The sequence below is a fragment of the Danio rerio genome, chromosome 1, assembly GCF_052040795.2.
Source record: "Danio rerio strain M-AB ecotype USA chromosome 1, GRCz13ab, whole genome shotgun sequence".
Classification (NCBI taxonomy): Eukaryota; Metazoa; Chordata; class Actinopteri; order Cypriniformes; family Danionidae; genus Danio; species Danio rerio.
In genome coordinates, this window is record NC_141021.1 from 49,472,501 (window position 1) to 49,492,500 (window position 20,000).

The 20,000-nt window shown below is 35.4% G+C and overlaps 1 protein-coding gene across 12 annotated transcripts in view; it reads right to left on the reverse strand.

The window, feature by feature from the left end:
• The window catches only part of itsn1 (intersectin 1 (SH3 domain protein)), a 90,162-nt gene that overhangs the window by 38,920 nt on the left and 31,242 nt on the right, over positions 1-20,000 (reverse strand). For 6 of the 12 annotated variants that reach the window (XR_015475548.1, XM_087235257.1, XM_087235256.1 and 3 more), the window contains exons 5-17: positions 19,454-19,614; positions 17,325-17,513; positions 17,152-17,230; positions 16,657-16,766; positions 15,934-15,997; positions 15,512-15,649; positions 12,252-12,361; positions 9,604-9,866; positions 7,805-7,954; positions 5,614-5,754; positions 4,549-4,636; positions 2,830-2,969; positions 755-841 (exon numbers count right to left, since the gene is read on the reverse strand). Coding sequence is in view for 10 of the 12 variants with exons in the window: in XM_087235257.1 (XP_087091383.1) it covers positions 755-841; positions 2,830-2,969; positions 4,549-4,636; positions 5,614-5,754; positions 7,805-7,954; positions 9,604-9,866; positions 12,252-12,361; positions 15,512-15,649; positions 15,934-15,997; positions 16,657-16,766; positions 17,152-17,230; positions 17,325-17,513; positions 19,454-19,614 (1,720 nt within the window). In the remaining 2 variants the exon portion in view is untranslated. The remainder of the gene's footprint in view (positions 1-754; positions 842-2,829; positions 2,970-4,548; positions 4,637-5,613; positions 5,755-7,804; positions 7,955-9,603; positions 9,867-12,251; positions 12,362-15,511; positions 15,650-15,933; positions 15,998-16,656; positions 16,767-17,151; positions 17,231-17,324; positions 17,514-19,453; positions 19,615-20,000) is intronic. The other 6 variants (XR_015475549.1, XM_087235259.1, XM_087235258.1 and 3 more) reach the window with 2 other exon arrangements.

The following is a 20,000-nucleotide window of genomic DNA, read 5'->3' on the forward strand; positions in this document are numbered from 1 at the left end:
AGATTGAACAAAGAACAAGATTAAAAGCATCACTATTTCTTAAACTTTTGAACATCTGTTTATATTATTTTGTGTTATTTTTTTTAATGAATTGTTAAATGGATCAGATTATGTGCATTGGATAAGCATATATAGGACTGTCAGTGTCACGTGAATGAACATCTTAAATTTGAAGACCCGTCAGAAGAGTTGAGCTGAGCTAATCATAGACAAAAGACCAGGTAAACAATAAAAAAATACTATTTTCTCTTTCTTATAGCATTCTAGCTATGACTTGTTTGTCATGTGACCAATATTTTGGGCTTGTTGTAGAGGTGTTTGGAAGCAACTCATAACATTTAGTAATATTTTGGCAAATTGAAGGAAATGACTTGAAATAAGATGTTCATCTTGACAAGCGGGACTCAAAGATTCGAGTCAGTAAAATGATCTAAACATCCCATCACTATCGTTAACTGTGTGTATTTAAATCAGCTGATTTTTTAACTGAGCAATTATTATAATTATTAAATAAAATTATCCATAATGTAACCACAGGGCTACAACAAAAACCTGAGCAGATAAAACATATCTTGATTGCTGAGTCCTGTTGATGGCTTAGTAAAGGGAAGTAGTCAAGACAAGACACAACTGGAAGGGTGCTACTCCAACTTCCCTCATGAAGGGCAACAGAGAGCATAGTGCTGTGAGTAGAGGGGAACAGTTTGGTGCTGGTAGTTTTTGAGGGGGTTAAGCTCATTTTTAGGCAGTCTACCTGTAGCCCCCTCTGATCTTCAACAAGCAGCTCCAACTGCAGGTTCTCCATCCTGGTTGCATGGCTCTGATAGAAGAGCCCCAAGGACTGCAACACCACGAGGGGTAAAGGGAGCGGCGAAGCGCGGTCAAGCCAGAACAAAGAGGGCCAGGCAAGCCGTATAAACACGGATAGTAGGTGAGGTGGAGAGGGAGTCGACCAGGATGAACGCAGGACGAAGGTGAAAGAGTGAGCAGCAGGCAGATACAGTGAGAAAGGAACAAGAGATGGTGTGATGTAGTGAAATGTTTCTGCTTTATCACACTCTCTAAGTCTGATCGAAGGCACGTATGGCATTACAAAGAGGTCTTAGCAGACATGAAGTGTGCATGGGAAGAAGGTCAATATAATGCTTTCTCCTACTTCCTCTTTTAATCACACAAACACACACACACAGGGTTCAAAAGTAACATTATTACTTTATTTTTGTATTGGCAATGATAAAGCAGTTTGCATTTAATAAATTGACTTTTTGATTATAAAGAAATTTTAACTTATTCTGAAAGTTTGCATTTATTAAAAGTTATAGTACAGATGATTTTTATTTCCAATAAATGCTGTTTTTATTGATTAGTGCATCATAAAAAAATTAAAATGTTAGGCAGCTCAACTATGTTCAGCATTAATTAAAGATATATATATTGATAAAGATATATTAAAATGATTTCGTGTGACACACATGGGTTACTGCCATTTCACTGTTTTTTTTTTTTAATAAAATAAATACAGCCTTGAGAACCATGAGATAGATTCTTAGCAATTTTCTTAACCACAAACTGTTAAAAAAAGTGTCATATGTTTTGGCCCAAATAAAAAACTATATTGATGTCCATCAATCATTTAATTTGCTTGCATCAGAAATGCTAATTATTAAAGGTGCCGTATGTAAGTTTGACACCCAGTAATTATAATCGCAGATCAAAACAAACAAGGACAGGTTGCCAGATTGACTAACAGGAGCGAGTCTGACGATAGAGCCTAAAGGCTGATTTAAGTAGTGTTCTATATAAAAGCAACGGCACCCGATAGAAAGAATATTTTCCATATTACAATGAGTATTTATTGTAAACAACACCTTGAATTGATATATTAGAAACGGCTACTATTTCTTGGAGCTGAACAACACAATACAATGATCACCTCTGGTAAACCTCATGTGCTTTATTCAGTGATAATTGCTAACAATATGAGCTTGAATGCCATTTTACATGACATTTATTGCCTTATACTAAAAGCAGCAGTAGATAGTTCACCTCAGACCTTGAAAATAAACTGTTTGAAATTGAACTTTAGAACTAAAAACATGTGAGTGATTCAGCATGCACATCTAATAATGTTGAAGAGGGTTAATATGTATTAAACAGATTATAAACGTAACTATTTCGTGAGTGAGTGCACATTCTGTCCTTCTAAATGGCTGTATTTAAATTTCTGTCGTGTTTTGGCTGGTGCCAAATTGCTTATCATTTCATATCTCGTCAATTAGCGTGTTGTTAGGACAATGTAACCTGCTCACCTAATGTTTACAGTCGTAATATTTATATTATTTGCTAATTAATAACCTCATGTGGAACTCTGAATCTGCGTCTCATTTTGGAGTTTGCTACTTTCCACTGGAGGTCGCATTTTGGTCACAGGCGCATGCCGTCAGAGCCTTTCTGAACAAATGAATGAAATACGCGTTTTTCCACCAAGACAACCCGGGGCGCTGAAATATAATTGGCTAAACTGGCATTGGGCAGGGTAAAAGAACCAAAACGAAGTCTGCGTTCCGGCACGGAAAACACATTTTCAATCCGGGAACTTACATACAGCACCTTTAAACTAATATATTATGTCATAGTTACAATAAATTGGTCATAAATTAGACAAGCGTTTACTTGAATTTTGGCACAAATGTTAATTTTGCACCCTGCACACACACAATACAAAACATAAACATAATACAAACTAAATCTACGCAAGAGAAGTATGTGGGAGATCTTCTAGAGCTGTCTGCGTGTGTGTGTTTGAGAGAGTGTTTAGAGCTTCCTTACCTTCAGCTGTGTGTTGAAGGCGTCGATCTCCAATAGTTTGGAGCGAGTTTCCTTCTCCACAGCATCCAGCTGTTCTTTCAGCTGCTGTTTGGTGGATTCTTTCATTTCAATGGCCCTCTGAAGACTGTTCAAAGAGTCTCCTACAAAGCAGAAATAAGCAGACAACTGTTAAAAGGGAATCCCGAGAGATTACCATCCTCATGATCCATCCTGTATAAAAAGATAAGCTTTATTTAATAAGTTTTAACAGCCAGTGAGTTCACTAAATCTACATTTACAACAACAATTCAACATTCATAACATTGTACATGAAGTGCTAAACGCAAGAAGTCGATAACTCATTGGACAGATAATAATTAGGTTTAAATGTTACTAATGATCCACATAGGTCAGGTAAAGGTCAAAACTACTACACACATTGATTTGAGTATTCAGAATTTAAAATGTTTTGCAAAACAAAGACGTGTTGGGATGAAAATCAGTTTGAACCTCACCAATTTTACAGGAGTTTTGAATTATTATGGCAGAAAACAGAAGCCAAGATTCCAGCAACAAACAGATGAGTTTGTTTTTTATTAAATCTGCCAACAATATTAAGCATTTAAGTCTGGAAAATGCATCATTAATTTGCCCTCAAAGCAAATTCCAGCATAAAACAGACTAACGTTTGCACAAAAACATCAAATAAAGTGACACATTTTTACCTTTTTTTTTTTTTTTGACAGTTTGACAGAAAAAAAATTGACAGAATTTTAGACCAAAAAACATTTTTTTAACAAGAGTTCAAGGTCTTTATATGTCTTGAAAACCCAGACTAACTTTTAGAGCAGATTTATTTGTTGAACATCAATTAGGACGATGTTAGCATCTGTTAGCTTTATTTGCAAGGAACAATTGGCTAATTTTGAGGTTTAAAATATCAAGCAGCATCACTGGTGTTGACCTGGCGTAGGACTGAGAGTACTTGAGAATAATTATGAGAAGATCCTGCTTCTGTATGATTTGGTTAAGCAGTAGTCAGGTGTTGGTATTTGATGGTAGTTGTGTCAGAAGTACCAACTTCTACACAAAATGTAAAAAAAAATGTGAGTGTTACTGAGCGAAACTCTATGCTTCTATGTTTGTATAGATAGCTTTTCTTTACTTCACATTTAAATTTTTCTTATTATTTATTGGTAAGGTCACCAGTAGTTGTGTAAGCATGTGATTACATATCATACTGTTTATGAGACAAATAAAATTAAAATTTTATATATTTTTTTTATTTGATCTGCAAACACTGCTAAATGGCCATTGTGTTTACAAACAAAGCAGATATGACTGTGATTGGCTTTAATGATCACCAGTTTACAAGAGCGCTTAGACACTGAAGCATTTGAAAGCAGAGTCTATCAGCGGATCCGTTAGCAGATTGACACAGCACTCAAACACTGATAAAAATACTAATTTCAAATGCTCTAGTTCCCGAGGACTTTTTCAGTGTAGGTATCTGTGTGTGCCTAAATTTAAAATAAGCACTCCTTAAATATAAACATCTTGCATTTCTACTCAATTTACTTTGGATACTCAAGTCAGTATGGGCCACTGACAGATAGCAGTTTTCCTTTTTTTCCCCTGCTTTGCCCCATAATGCTTACAGCTTTCCAAGCCCTTTTAAGTTGCTTTTTTTACACTGAGCTAGACATGAACTGAAAACTGCACTGAGGAAAATGCTCTTACTGTGCAGACTGTTCTGCTGAACCTGCTTCAGCTGGTCATTCAGACACTGTTTATCAGGAATCAAGCGACTCAACCACTGCTGAGACTCCTGATGAGGAAAAAAAGAGAGAGAAAACTTATAAAATTCTCTGATTACTTGGAAACATTTATACACAGAACAATTTGAATTCTGTTATCTATTCGCACATATACACACAGACCTACATGCATACAAGTGCTCGGCAACAATTAATTACATCCAAAATAAAAGTTTGTACAAATTAGACAATAGAAGATTGGAAAATCTTTGCTTGGTCTCGATTTCTGCTGCAACATTCAGATGGTAGGGTCAGAATTTGGATCCATCCTGCCTTGTATCAACAGTTCAGGCTGGTGGTGGAGTGGTGTAATGATACATTTTCTTGGCACACTTTTGTCCCATTATTAACAATTAAGCATCATGTCTCTGCTACAGCCTACCTGTGTATCATTGCTGACCATGTCCATCCCTTTATGACCACAGCGTACTCATCTTCTGATGGCTACTTCCAGCAGGATAACGCGCCATATCATAAACCGTGAATCATGTCAGACTGCTTTCTTGAACATGACAATGAGTTCACTGTACTCAAATGGCCTCCACAGTCACCAGATCTTAATCCAATAGAGCACCTCTAGTATGTGGTGGAACGGGATATTCGCATCATGGATGTGCAGCCGATAAATCTGCAGCAACTGCGTACCTTGTTGAATCTACGCCATCAAGGATTAAGGCAGTATTGAAGGCAAAAGGGGGTCCAACGCGGTACTAGTAAGGTGTACTTAATAAAGTGGCCAATCAGTCTACATTGTCAAAACAAACTTATATTTTGGATGAAATTCATTTTGCCCAGCACTAATACATAAATACACATACATATATTATAGATGCATAGATTGAAGCACTAGTCTCAAATCACGACAAGTTTAAACTTCCACTTTTTTTACACACACTCAAAAAACAAACACCCCAACTAGAGAAGCGAGGCTAATTCAAACGCTGAAAGGATGCTGATGATGCTTCAGTTTGTAAGCCAGAGTGCACACCTGCAGCTGCTGTTGCAGGCTTGTGATCTCTGCAATGCGGAGCTCCCGAGTCTTATTGGTGGTCTCGATCTCATGCCTCTGAATCGAGAGACGGGACCGAATATCCTGCAGTTTCCCCTCCAACTGAGACTTCTTATCATTCTAGAGAAGAAGCAAAAAGCACAACAAATGTCAAACTATTAAGCTCAATATGCATGTGGGCCTGCTCAAATAGATTAGTCACGGTTGATGTTGCTAATGATTCATTCATTCATTCATTTTCTTTTTGGCTTAGTCCCTTAATTAGTCCCGGGTCGACACAGCGGAATGAACTGCCAACTTATCCAGCATATGTTTTACGCACGGGATGCCTTTCCAGCTGCAACCCATCACTGGGAAAGCTAATGATACAATAATTGCAAAAGGAAGCTTTAATGTGACCTACAAGTCTCTTAGCTTTGTTTTAAAGGTCTCTTATAATTGGTTTACATCCATCTTCAAGTCAAAAGGTTGATTTTATCATCGTTTATCATGTAAAGAAAATAAAACTGGAATTAAAGACAACTTTTGGGAGACAATAACTCCCTTCATTGTGCACTTTAAAACCTTTTACATTCACAAACAACTGTATTCAGAGTTTCGGTAGGTTTTAAGAAAGTAAATTTTAGACTTTTTAAAGACCCGTTTATCACCAACTACAGAGAACTTAAAACAATGGGAACAAAGAGAAAACAATAAAGCAATATCTTGAGAACTTTGAATAATGTCTAGGCAGCACATGAAGAGTTGTGTTTATAGCTAAATAATTTCAAAGAAAACACACTGATCTTCATTTTAAATTAATGTGCTAATAATTGTAATTATTATTAATAATCATTTTAACTCTTGAATACTTCAGATTCAACCATTTGATTATAGAAATAACTTTTCTGTAAATTTACTTTAAATGTGGACTACTTCACTATGGGAAAGATCAGAAGGTAAAAGCTATTTAAGGCCCATGAAAACCTTGTATATTACACACTACATCAAAAAAAATGTACACACACACACACACACACACACACACACACACACACGCACGCACGCACACACACAGACAGACAGACAGACAGACAGACAGACAGACAGACAGACAGACAGACAGACAGACAGACAGACAGACAGACAGACAGACACACACACACACACACACACACACACACACACTTGAAGTCAGAATTACACAGAATTATTAAGCCCCCTTTAATTTATTTATTTATTTATTTTTTTGGATTTTTTTAAATATTTACCAAATGATGTTTAACAACGCAAGGAAATTTTCACAGTATAACTAATAATATTTTTTCTTCTGGTGAAAGTCTTATTTGTGTTATTTTGTTTTATTTTGGCTAGAATAAAAGCCGTTTTTAATAAAAAAAAAACATTTGAAGGTCAAAATTATTAGCCCCTTTAAGCCATATATTTTTTTCGATAGTCTACAGAACAAACCATCGTTACACAATAACTTGTCTAATTAACCTAACCTGCCTAGTTAACCTAATTAACCTAGTTAAGCCTTTAAATTCCACTTTAACCTGTAAAGACGTGTCTTGAAAAATATCAAGTCAAATATTATTTACTTAATAAAACTATTATGATTAGAGATGTGTTGAAAATAAACAGGGGGCTAATAATTTAGGGGGACTAATAATTCTGACTTCAACTGTGTGTATATATATATATATATATATATATATATATATATATATATATATATATATATATATATATATATATATGGCACTTTAAATTTGTTCTACATACTGTAAAAATGCAATCGATTGGTGTTAAAACAACCTAAAATTTGTTAGTTTTTTTTTTTACTTTAAGTGAACTGAACAGAAAACAATTAAGTTGCTCCCCAAAAAACTTGAGAATTGTGTTATTTCAGATGATTTTAAGGATGTTATTTGATCAAGCAAAATTAATTGTTTATACCCTACGTATTTAAAAGTGTTAACCACCACTGTAAAAATGCAGGGTCAAAAACAAGTCATTCACGATGTCCCAACACAAATAAATTAAGTTCATTGGTTTTGACAAGTTTAAGTGGATAGAACAAAAAAAAGTAAGTTGTCTCCAAAAAATATCTCAAGAATTGTGTTGTTTCGGCTCATTCCAAGTAAGTAGTTAAGACAATTATTTTTCTGAGTGATGAAAGTGCACATACCAGAGCCTCCAGCTCAAACTCGAGAGTTTTCTTCCGTGCTTTAAGCAGGACGATGTTCTCCTGTTCTCTGTTCCTTTGGGTGAGCAGCTCCTGTCTGCGCGTCCTCTCCCACTCCAGCTGCCTCTGTCGCTCCAGCTCCCGTTTAGCAGCCTTCAAACACACAAAATCGTTTATTTATTTATTGCCACATGAGCAACTTATGGCTATTTCATGGCAAGATCAATTTGCATAAAAACACTACATGATAGAACAACTTCATAATTCATTAAGAGATGGCACACAAACAAATATATAAAATATTACAAATAAATCAATAAAATTCCGTTAAATACAAAGTTAAACATGATTTTTCTCAATATAATGTTTGATAAATAACTTCAAATTTATCCTAGTGATTCCTTTTAAAAACATACATTAAAGTGTTTTTGTTAAAGTGTTTAGCTATATTAAATTAAATGGGTAAAATATATTTATACAGATCTAATTAATTCCAATTCAGACTAAAAACCTGTGCTGAGGTGCAAAGATCTATCTTTAAAACACTATGAATGAGTGAAAAGCAGATATTTCTACTCTGATTGGCTGTTGTAATTTTTCGACTCCCGCTATTAGTGTTTATTTTCAGCTCTAGATTCACATTTGGGCCACTCTAGCCAATAGCAGAACAGCAGCTACTAGGGAGGTGGGGAGAAAGATAGAAAGACGCCATCTGAATGGTCAAATTCACAGTTGAAGTCAGAATTTTTCACATTCCTTTTTTTCTTTTTCAAATGATTGCCAAATATTGTTTAACAGAGCAAGGATTTTTTCACAGTATTTCCTACAATATTTTTTTTCCTCTAGAGAAAGTCTTATTCATTTAATTTTGACTAGAATAAAAGCAGTTTAACATTAAAAAAAAACATTTTAAGGTCAATATTATTAGTCCTCTTAAGCAGATATATTTTTAGATTTTTACAGAACAAACCATCATTATACAATAACTTGCCTAATTAACCTAATTAAGTCTTCAAATTGCACTTTGAGCTGAACAATAGACAATAGTATCTTAAAAATATCTAGTAAAATAGCACATATTGTCATCATGGCAAAGATAAAAGAAATCGGTTATTAGAAATGAGTTATTAAAACTATTTTGCTCAGAAGTGTGTTGAAAAAAACTCTGTTGAACATAAATTGGGTAAAAATGTAAAAGTATTTTAAAGGAATAATAATTCTGACTTTAACTGTAGCTAAAATCAACCAATGTATTAAATAAAATGTAATTCAATTACACACAACAGCGATACAATCATTGCATATGCTATTATCGCGATAACCATACTTATCACAATATATTGTTCAGCACTACTTATCACTAGGCCCACACGGAATCTGTGAGCGCAGAAATCCACGGATTTTTGGCCCATCACTGAGTCTATTTATTTACTTGTGTAAATTTATATTTATTCAGTTTTTAAACTATTTTCAGTAATATTATTGACTGATATGAAAACGTTCATTTGATTTATTTACAATACAGTTTGTAAAGTAATATTTTCTGTCGTTTAGTCGATATATTATATGAAAGATTTGCTTTGTTTGAGTGGATCTAATTCGATTTGCATTGTAAAAACATTAAATAAAAGTTATTAATTTTTATTTCATATATTAAGTTTTTAGTTACGATACTCCCACAACATTTCCGCATAAATCCACAGATTTTTAACAAAATTCTCAGCAGAAATAGCAACAAATGTCAGCAGATTCTGTCAGGCCCTACTTTTCACTCATGGATTTCCGAGAACTTGAGAACGCACCTCTCTTCTCTCGATCTCCTTGCGTCTCTCCTCCTCCCGCTGTCGCTCCAGCTCCCTCTGTCTCTCCAGCTGTTTGTCCAGCTCCTGCTGTCTGCGTCTCTCCTGCTCCAGTCGTTCCCTCTCCTTCCGCTCCTGCTCTTCTTTCTCCAGCGCCGCCAGTCGCTCCTGCTCTTTCCTCTGCTGCTCCAGAAGTGCCTGTCGACGTTTCTCCAACTCCAGGTTTCCGCGCTCAAAGTTCTCTCGTTTCTTATCCTCAAATGTGACTGAAGGGAAATTATGGAAACAATTTTAGGAGATTGATGTACAACATTTCATGCTGCAAAAGACCATTTAATTAGCATTTAGCCCCTTTAAATTTTGCATGCATATTTGTGAAAACAATAACAGGTATCAGTGTGCATGTACAGTGCAAGTCAGAATTATTCGCCCACCTGTGAATTTTTTTTCTTTTTTTAATATATAAATTTTTGACATTTTCACAGTATTTTCTATATTTTTTTCTTCTGGAAAAAGTCTTATGTTTTGGGTGGAATAAAAGCCGTTTTTAATATTATTAGCCCCGTTAAGCAATTTATATTTTTTCAATTGTCTACAGAACAAATCATCGTTATACAAATGACTTGCCCAATTACTCTAACTTGCCTAATAAATAGTTAAAGGTGCAGCAGGTGATTGTCTCTAGAAACACTTTTTGCTGTGCTGGTTGAAAGTCTCTACACATTCCAATAGTATTGATTAAAGTAAATGATCTAAATGTATTTATACATATTTTTATACTCTGAATAAGATATAAAACTAAAAAATGTTTATCCAATTAAATAGAGTCGGGCTGGCATCTCCCATAATTCCGATAAGTAGCCCAAACTGTCTGTCAGCAAATGCAGATTTGAACAACTGCTCCGCCGTTTGTACGCAGCTCCGCTGTTTGTGCATTCCGCGTTCATGAGTGAGAGAGAGAGAGAGAGAGAAAGAGAGACAGACACACACACACCTAGGTGATTTTAAATGAATCATTGTAAATATACTGATTATTATTGTTTTTATTACTGTTTTATCCTAAAATGTTGATTGTTAAATGTACAGTTTATTCTGATCTATTTTTGTATTGATTTGTATAATATGATATGTTGAATAATAATATAATATATTGAATATTAATGTGATATATTGAATAATATGATGTATTGTTGATATTTTATTTAATTATATATAAATATATTTTTTTACTACTATTTACTGTGTGTACTATATATATATATATATATATATATATATATATATATATATATATATATATATATATATATATATATATATGTTACTTTTTATGTAAACTTTATAACTGCTTTGGCAATACATTTGTAACATTTGTCATGCCAATAAAGCAATTATTAAATTGAATTGAATTGAATTGAGAGAGAGAGAGAGAGAGAGAGAGAGAGAGAGAGAGGGAGAGAGAGAGAGGGAGAGAGAGACTGTAAAAACATGCTGAATCAAAACTTTATAAAAACCTGAATCAATATTGGAGTTAGCGTTTCACACTGGAGAAAGGATGACACCATGGCTGAAGTATTTCTCTAAGACAGGTAATGTTCTGTTTAAAAACTATTTTAGCTTCACGCAAAGCTGATGTAACGTTTGATGTTGTTGTTACAAATGGGTTATATCCGCACAGAAGTCTTGTTCAGCCACTAAAATCTTCAGATGAAAGATTGCTGTGACTATTTTCAGTTTCATAAGGTCTTTTTACATCATCTATAATGTAGATTTTATTTAGTTTAACAACAAAACACAAGTAAATAGCGCTATTCCGCCTAGCCAGCTTTACTGAGGTGAAGATGGTTTTATATTCACATCCCAGTGGTTCATTTTTAAACAATGACAACCTGTGGTGCTGTCCTTATATTGTTTACCATGCTACTCTGAATATCCGCTCTGAAATAGCATGTCAGTTTGGTTTAGTAATGAGTGTAATTCCTGCATGCCACCAGTCAAGCACTTGTCGCTTTTAACACATGAGAGAGGGTTCTTCTGCTGTCATCTTTAAGGTGCGCGTGCTCGTGTTTCAGAAGGCGTGGCTCTGATTGACAGGGGAGGGACTGTGATTCAGAGATTTATGCTAAGCTGTTAGCATTGTGGAAGATCACCTACTGCACCTTTAAGCCTTTAAATTGTGCTTTAAGCTGAATACTAGTATCTTGAAAAACATCTAGTAAAATAGTATGTACTGTCATCATAGCAAAGATAAAATAAATCCATTGTTAGAAATGAGTTATTAAAACTATTATTTTAAGATCTTTTTGTGTGTGTAAGTTTGTAATTGTGTAAGTGTATTGTGTACTTTGATAATGTTGTTTAAGTACTGCAGGCAAATGTAAACCAGGAACCTGATATTTTATCAGCCAAAATGACGGAAAACATTTTTAAAAGTAAGTTAATGGTGGAAAATGTACAGTTAACACAGCCTCTGTTGGCAGTGGATGTTCTCCATTTATATAGGTAACTGGTATCAGATCTCACAACATATTGCACTGAAAGGTATTAATGCAAAAATAATCAAGACTATCCATATAAAAAAATGTGCAAATTGAATTCTGGGGTATACTTGTCACCTGAGACCACATGAACTTTAACCAATGTTTCCTGACCTGGAAGTTTTTTCTCGGCCTCTTTCTCCTCCTCCTCTGGCTCTTCCTGAGACCGCAAGTCTGTCGAGTGCATGCTGGTCACAGACACTCCACTACCAGAGCGCATTCTCCTACGCACACACACAAAAAAAACATTAAGTGAATGGAAACATCAAGTGTCTCTAATTGCAAAAGAGTCATGTGGAAATAAAACGTATCAAACATTTGCAGACCATGACTTTGTCTTTCATGTGGCATGTATTGTAGCGGTTTTAAATTTGTTGTTAACATGATAAGGTCAAATTGCAAAAGTAAAGTGCAAGGTAGGGCGGTGACTTCTTATTCTAGAGAAGAGGCAAAAAGCACAACAGATGTCAAACTTTTAAGCTCAATATAGTTGCACAAATAAATTACACATCTGCTTGTTGTTGCTAATGGTAAATTAATTGCAAAAGGAAGCTTTAATGTGACCTACATGTTTGCTAATTTAGTTTTAAAGGTCTCCAACACCAGGTTTATATCCATCCAGAGTCAAAATGTTAATTTTATCATTGCATATGTGCAGAAATGCATGTATAATATATGATGTATAGCTTTTTTTTTATTATTCACACACAATTTTTTAAGGGTTACAAAAAAAAGGTTTAAGGTTATTAACCTATATAATTAGCTTAAGCATATCACAATTATATAATATAGAAAAATGCAAGAGAAAAAAAACCTTTACCTCAAGAACCTTGCTAGCTGTCATTAAAAGATCAAATTTAACAAGATTGTATTCAATACTTTTATAATAATAATAATAACAATAATAATAATATCAATTAAACCATTTATAAAATTACAGTGAAAGTAAACTCATAATGATTGTTAAAAGGGGACCTTTTTCAAGGTGATTTATTTCCCCATTATTTTTATACGGTTTATTTCAACATGTACATACATGTAGAGGTTTATTCATTTTATATTAATTACTCATGCTAGGCTAGTGGCTTACATTGTATTGCATTTATTTGCGTCAGGCGGCTGCATCTGGATTATTCGCTGCATTGAGCGAGTTTTTTTCTTTGGGTCATGTAATTTATTCAGAAACAGCAATGTTGAACTCCAACATTAGATCGTTAACAGTTCCTTTCATATTCGTGTCTTGTCTATTAATTGTCTTATCTATTACTTCTTATCGTGAGAAACATCGGGTGTGGAGCGCAGGTTAAAATCCTTGTGTCTCATGACGAATGAGACACAAGCTGAGAGCCCTTAATTATGCCTTTTTTGGCGGGTGTGTTTGTGCGTCGGTGTACTTTTCCATTTCATAGAGTGCAACTTTCCTCAGAGTTTTCGCAAGATCTTGCTTGTGAGTGTTTTTTATGGCAAATGCAGCGGGAACTACGGGAACCCAGAGGAGAGTGTTGCATGTAGAGCGAAAACCAATTTTCATTCAAACAAATCAGTGTAACTTACACACTTAAGTTAATCGATAAATCGATTTATCGCCCAGCCCTAGTGAGAGGACTTAAAATTTTTATGCTATTGTTATGGTTCACATCGCTGTGTTTTCATGTGACAAAAAGAAACCCTCTGAAGCTGAAATTCAGATATAGTAACTGGCATTTGGTTTCTGATATATCTCATAAGTGGTGAATCAATCACATAAGATGACACCATCTAACCAACTAGAAAAGTCTACACTTTGCAATATGAGGGGATCCTTGAACTAACCGTTTCAGACATTATAAGAAAAGATCTGTGGCTGCTAAGTATATTATGATCAAATCAATGAGTTTTTAAGTGTGATGGATGTAAATCTATTGTTAAAAACCTTTAAAGGGTCACGGAACACCAAAACACATTTTTTGAGCTGTTGACAGTCGTATATGTGTCCCAAACTCCTAAAAACACTATTAGGACACCTATATCTCACTAAAAAGTGAAATTTGGTACTTTTAGCATTATTTCGAGCAAATTCGTACTTCCGGTTTGAAACGAATTTTTGAAGCTGCGTCACGGCCCTGAGATCATAGCGTGTATTCCAGCGTGTAGACTGGGCGACTGTACCTGGAAGTACCGTATTACGTCTCTGAGTGTGCTGCATTAATGCATGAGTAAGACTTGGTTCAAACCAATCAGCGCGCTCTATTGTGCAACTTCATTAATATTCATTAATGTTACAGTGTAGACGGCGTCACGGCAGAGACACCACATTGTGTTGGCAAAACAAGCGTGAAGTGTTGCTTTCCTAATTTGCTGAAGTGAAGTTTTGTTTTCATTTTCTCTCTGTGAGAGTGCAGCTGGAATCACATGTGGATTACAGTGTATGCGACGCGACGCGACGCGCGACAACAATAACATGTCTATAACTGTCTAAGTGAATAACTTGTGAATAACTGTCTAAGGAACACTGTTTAACCGAGAGCTTTTGTCTTCTGGAAATGGAGATTCATCTAAGTTACAGAGAAATGCAGAGTTTATTTTTTTCTCTCATTTGCCGTGCGGTATCAAACATTGCATAAAAAATATACGCTAACAGCAGTTCCTCGAATCAAATATCTCATTTATCACGAGGGGCACGAATGAATTCCCTGAATGAAAGAGCCAAACTGCAGTTAAAGTCCACCATTTAATAATTTGGCAAATAATTCGATTACAGATGTCCATGTAAACACAGTCACTTTCTCCCCTGTGTGTGTTTTGACTCTGAAACTCAGCGCTTGGTCAAATAGACACTCCCACACCACACCTCTTTTGCTCCTCCGACACTTCTCCCTAAAAAGAGCTGGACACGCCCATTTTTCTGGCTTTTTCCAAAGTAGAGGTATGAAAACACCCTGCTGAAACAAGGGGGTTTCATGGCCCTTTAAAACAAAATTAGAAACTTTTAAAACAGCTTTTTATGTGGCTAGGCAATGATTGAATCAGCTGTGTATTGTGCACGAGCGTTGCTGTTGATATTGTTATAATTGTAATATTTAATTATATTGTGATATTCATGATCATACAGCTCCAGATATCTCAAAACAGTGAGCACCTGTTTAAAAAAACACTGCTGTCTCCTCAACGGAAACCCTGCCTTTGCTTTCATTTTATCGGAGATTAAAAAAGACGTGACTGACGGTGGAAGCTTTTTCCTATTACAGTTGACTTTTTTTCAATTGCAAGGCCATTAAAATGCTCGCGCCATTAGAAATCATTCAAGAAGAGAAGCCTCTCAATGCAAAAAGTGTGTTTGGTGTGATCAAGGCCTAACAGAGTAACTTTAGTTTTGTTTGGTCGAAGTCTCTCACCTGAATGTTGGAGGTATAAGGTCAGGCGGCAGCAAAGGGGGAAGAGGGAGACCAGACATGGCCATGTCGATCAAGTGCATGGCCAAAATAAACTCTTCAGCAGTCAACTTCCCGTCCTGATCTATATCTGACAGATTCCTACAGGGAGAAACAGGTAGACGGCAAAACAGCGATTTATTATGCTGGTCCACGTGTGAGCAGTTCAGCTGTGTTAACATCAAGAGTAAACAAAGCCTTAGGCCATACACAGATCTGAGAACAGCATGTTAAAAGAAATCAAAACAACAGTTGGATATACTCAAAACAATAACCAGATACCAATCCGTGTGTTTACACTGATACGAATCTCCGAACTCAGAGATTTGTTTGAGTTTTTAATGCGAGACAGAGACAGAGCAAGAAAAAACAGGTTGGATCCGCACCAGATGGTGGCCAGCTGGGCTTGTGGTAGACTGGACTGCATCAGAATAGTTCTGGCTTGTGGACCTGAGGCAGAAAGGGAGAAAAAGAGAATGAAAGGGGGAAACAAAGCTGGTTGTGTTGAATCAGCAAAGCTCTCTTTCCTCTAAGCTGCTCTGACTAACCACTTTCACTCATGACAAGAACTCTGAATTCCGCAAACCATAGTCATTTTTGCAAACCTGCAAATCATATAGCTCCATTTTCATGAGAAAATATGGATGGTGCAAAACTGAAATTAAATTGAAATATGTTGAATCAACAGACTGATGAAATTAACTGAAGTCTAAACCTTATCAAGGCTGCATTTATTTAATGACAAATATATAGTAAACACTGTAATATTTGTAAATTATTTCTGACACAGTTTTAACATGACTGTTCAATTTTCATTTATTTTAAAATGTAATTGATTTCTGTGATGGCAATGCTGAAATTTCAGCATCATTATTACTCATTACTACTCTGAATACACGTTTACTATTATTTACACTGATGAAAACCGTTATTTATCTAACTTGCAAAAATTACAAAAATAAAAAATTGCTCAAATATTTGATTGCAGGTATTAAAAACTATATAATTAATTGAGATGAGGGTGGAAACCTGAATGAAAAATCAAATCAAACAGCATTTCATAGTCTGATGCTTGTCAAGTGTGATTATGTGAGTGAAGATCAGCATACCTGTGAGATAACCGCTCATCATTTTATCATGGCTGTTAAAGAGCTGGCGATACTTAAGTCTGGAGGACTGAGACACGGCCCAGTCAGCGGGTGGAGGAGCAGCTGGAGCACTACAGGAAGAGACAACATGCATGTTAACATCTGCCAAATGACTGTGAATACAATGGGCGAGTGTGTGTGTGTGTGTGTGTGTGTGTGTGTTTATGTGACATATCAGGACACAAATGACATGGATATGACAGGTATTACAAGAAGGTGGTGAATTTCGAGGATATTGCTTATGTCCTCATTTCTCAAAAGGCTTATAAATCATACTAAATATATTTTTCAGAAAGTAAAACAGTACAGTTCCCTTTGAGAGTTGGGTTTAGGGGTAAAATATATACAGTTTGTACTGTATAAAAACAATAGAAATGAATTTAATGTCCCCAGAATACACAAAAACAAACCTGTGTGTGTGCATTCGTATGTGTGTCTGCATATCTGTGAATGTACCTGGGCGCCTCTACAGACTGGCCCTTCTGTAGCTTGATACTGGAGCGATTGAATGAGGGGGTTTTGTTGAGCACGGCACCTGAGAGACAGACACAAACACCCATGAATGATCCTGCCAAAGTCACCAGACTGCATAAGCTGGTCTGGGTGGTGCGAGTGTGTGTTTACTTTACCTGGATGTGAAAATCCACTCAGGGGTTGTATCATTGCGGGTGCTCCGTTGGCGAGGGATGGTACGGGTGGGGTTACCGATGCGCCCAGTGGAGGAGAAACACCCATCCCTGGCACTCCTGGAGGCAGAGGGGGCAGAGGCATGGGCGGCACTGCTGGCAGGCCTGGCATTGCACCCATAGAGGGTATCCCTGCAGAGGGCAATCAAACAAATAATTAATCTTATAATATTAAATTACATTTGGTAATCATATTATTAATAATTATAATGAGTAATAACAGTGATGGGTAATACTATTTCTAATAATAATGATGTACAGCTCATCTATTTTTATTTTTAGTCCCATGAAATTAACATTTTAACTTAAAAGTTATTATCAGTATTTTTAGTTTTTACGATATCTATAATCTAGTGCACATCAAAACAGTGACAAAACTTGCATTTAGGAGATATAAAATAGACGTAAAGCTTGTATTTGGTCACTTCCAGATAAATGTATCAACGGTTTTATTCAGGTCACCTCATACTTCAGTTTCACATCAAATCGGGACCAATGAAATACTCTCTCAAATGAGATGTACATATATATTATAATAATAATTCTGCATCAATTAAAAAGATACAAAAATATCATCATTTATTATTTAAATTATTACATTTTATTATATTTTATTTTTACTAGATCTTTTTTTTTTACCAGCACCAACCCTGATGACTAAAAAGACTCTTCAAAAATTATTTTCAAGAATTTTCTTCTAAGTAACATCACTGACCATTTTAAAAATTAATTTTAAAAACTAGGGGTGTGACGAGATCTCGGTCTTGAAGATCTCGGGAGACTAAATCGTGATGATATTTCTTGTCAAGGTGAAAAGTTGTGATGTTGTGATGGAGCGTGAAGGTGATTTTAGCACTGAAGATTAGATGCAGGATTGGATTTAATCCACAAATCAAGTGCTTTAGTGCTTAAAGACTTAATCGTTGTAAACACAGATCAAATTAAAACGTAAAACATTTCTATTTTTGTTGCATTATTATGTAGCCTATAAGAGAAAATAAGCCATACACATACGGCTGTTCGACACTATTCTCTGCACCTACTAAGCCAGTAAACCAACACACATCTCCTCTGTGTGTGCGCACACAGACACATCATTATCATTATCATCATTTATGTTGTCCGGAAAAAACAGATGTTTTCTTTTCATCTGTGTGCGGTATCAAATTCCTTAAAACAGCTTTCTCCTATTACTCCATACTTCATACTCACATTAAGCAGCTCAGAGTTTGTCTAGTCAGTAGAGTTTATAGCAAAATATTTGCAGTGTTTGCATGTCCTTTCATTAAAACAGAAGTAAAATAACATTCAATAAAAGTTTAATTAGCACCTAAATTGTTGCATTAAGTGATTTTTTTCAGTTGAATAAAAGACTACTTCCCATTCATACATTTCATCATTGAGGATTCCAAAAAAAGTACAAAAATCTCGTCTCGTTAACCCAATGTCGTGTCTCGTCTCCAAGTAAGCGTCTCGTCACACCTTTATTAAAAACTAAACCAATCATTTTTCATTGACTAAAGGTAAAGCAATCACATTTTTATACGCAAGTCAAAGATCAGAAACTATTTTACTCATTACTCCCTTACTAAATCTATTCTTCACAAGTTACCCAGATTTGTACCTCTCAGAACATTCAGAACAAAAAAAACTCCTACTGAAATCAACTAAAACCCATAAAAATGTAAAACTCTTGGGAATAAAAACATAAAATTTGTCATGTTAAATTCCAATAGGAACAAATGTTAACATTTTAATGAGTTTTAACAAGGATATTTTGTCCTAATAGGAAATATTTTTTAGCTTCGAGTGTAAAACTAATTTATAAAAAGCATTAAAAGTCTTAAAATTTTTAATAAAAACCTTTTGTCTAAATTGATGCTAAAGGTGTGCATTAAAACAGCAAAAGCAATCACAAAACCCTAACCTAAAAAGATAAAATCGTCCATAAGGATGCACACGGTTGGTTTAAAAAATATTGAATCAAATGAAGGGCAGAGGTTAGAACCTTAAGTCGAAATGATTAGTCTGTGTCCTGAAACATGAAGTCCTCTGAAGAAGCGTGTTCTTACCAAAAGGGGTCGGCGGGGGTATGGAGATGGGCTGTTGCTTCATGGAGGGGGGCAGAGATGGAGGAAGAGGGTGACCCTGCAGCTTTAATTTAATCAGCTTCATTGCGATGGAAAACTCATGCATGTCCATCTTCCCGTCATTGTTCATGTCGGCCAGAGCCCTGCGAAAATAAATAAATAAAACATCCACAAACTTTAATGATGCTACTCTCACACTGACTAACTTTCACAGCAGACTCCAATAACATATGCCAGTGCCATACTGGATCTGCAACCTGCTATGCAAGGTTTACACATAAATACAGAACACACACACACTAGTCAGCACAATCACGGACTGCACCAATCGTTTTAAATTTATATAATATTGTAAAAACATGACTGTTTCTTGGTTAACAGTGTGTTGCCACTGCATATACAGATCAAGTTATTGTCGTGTTGTTTGGAAGCAACAACAAATTACCATACAATTTACAGTTAAAAAAAGGAAGAGCATTGGTAAACTAGGGTGTTTCGTATTAAATTCATTTCATAACAGCTCATTGCA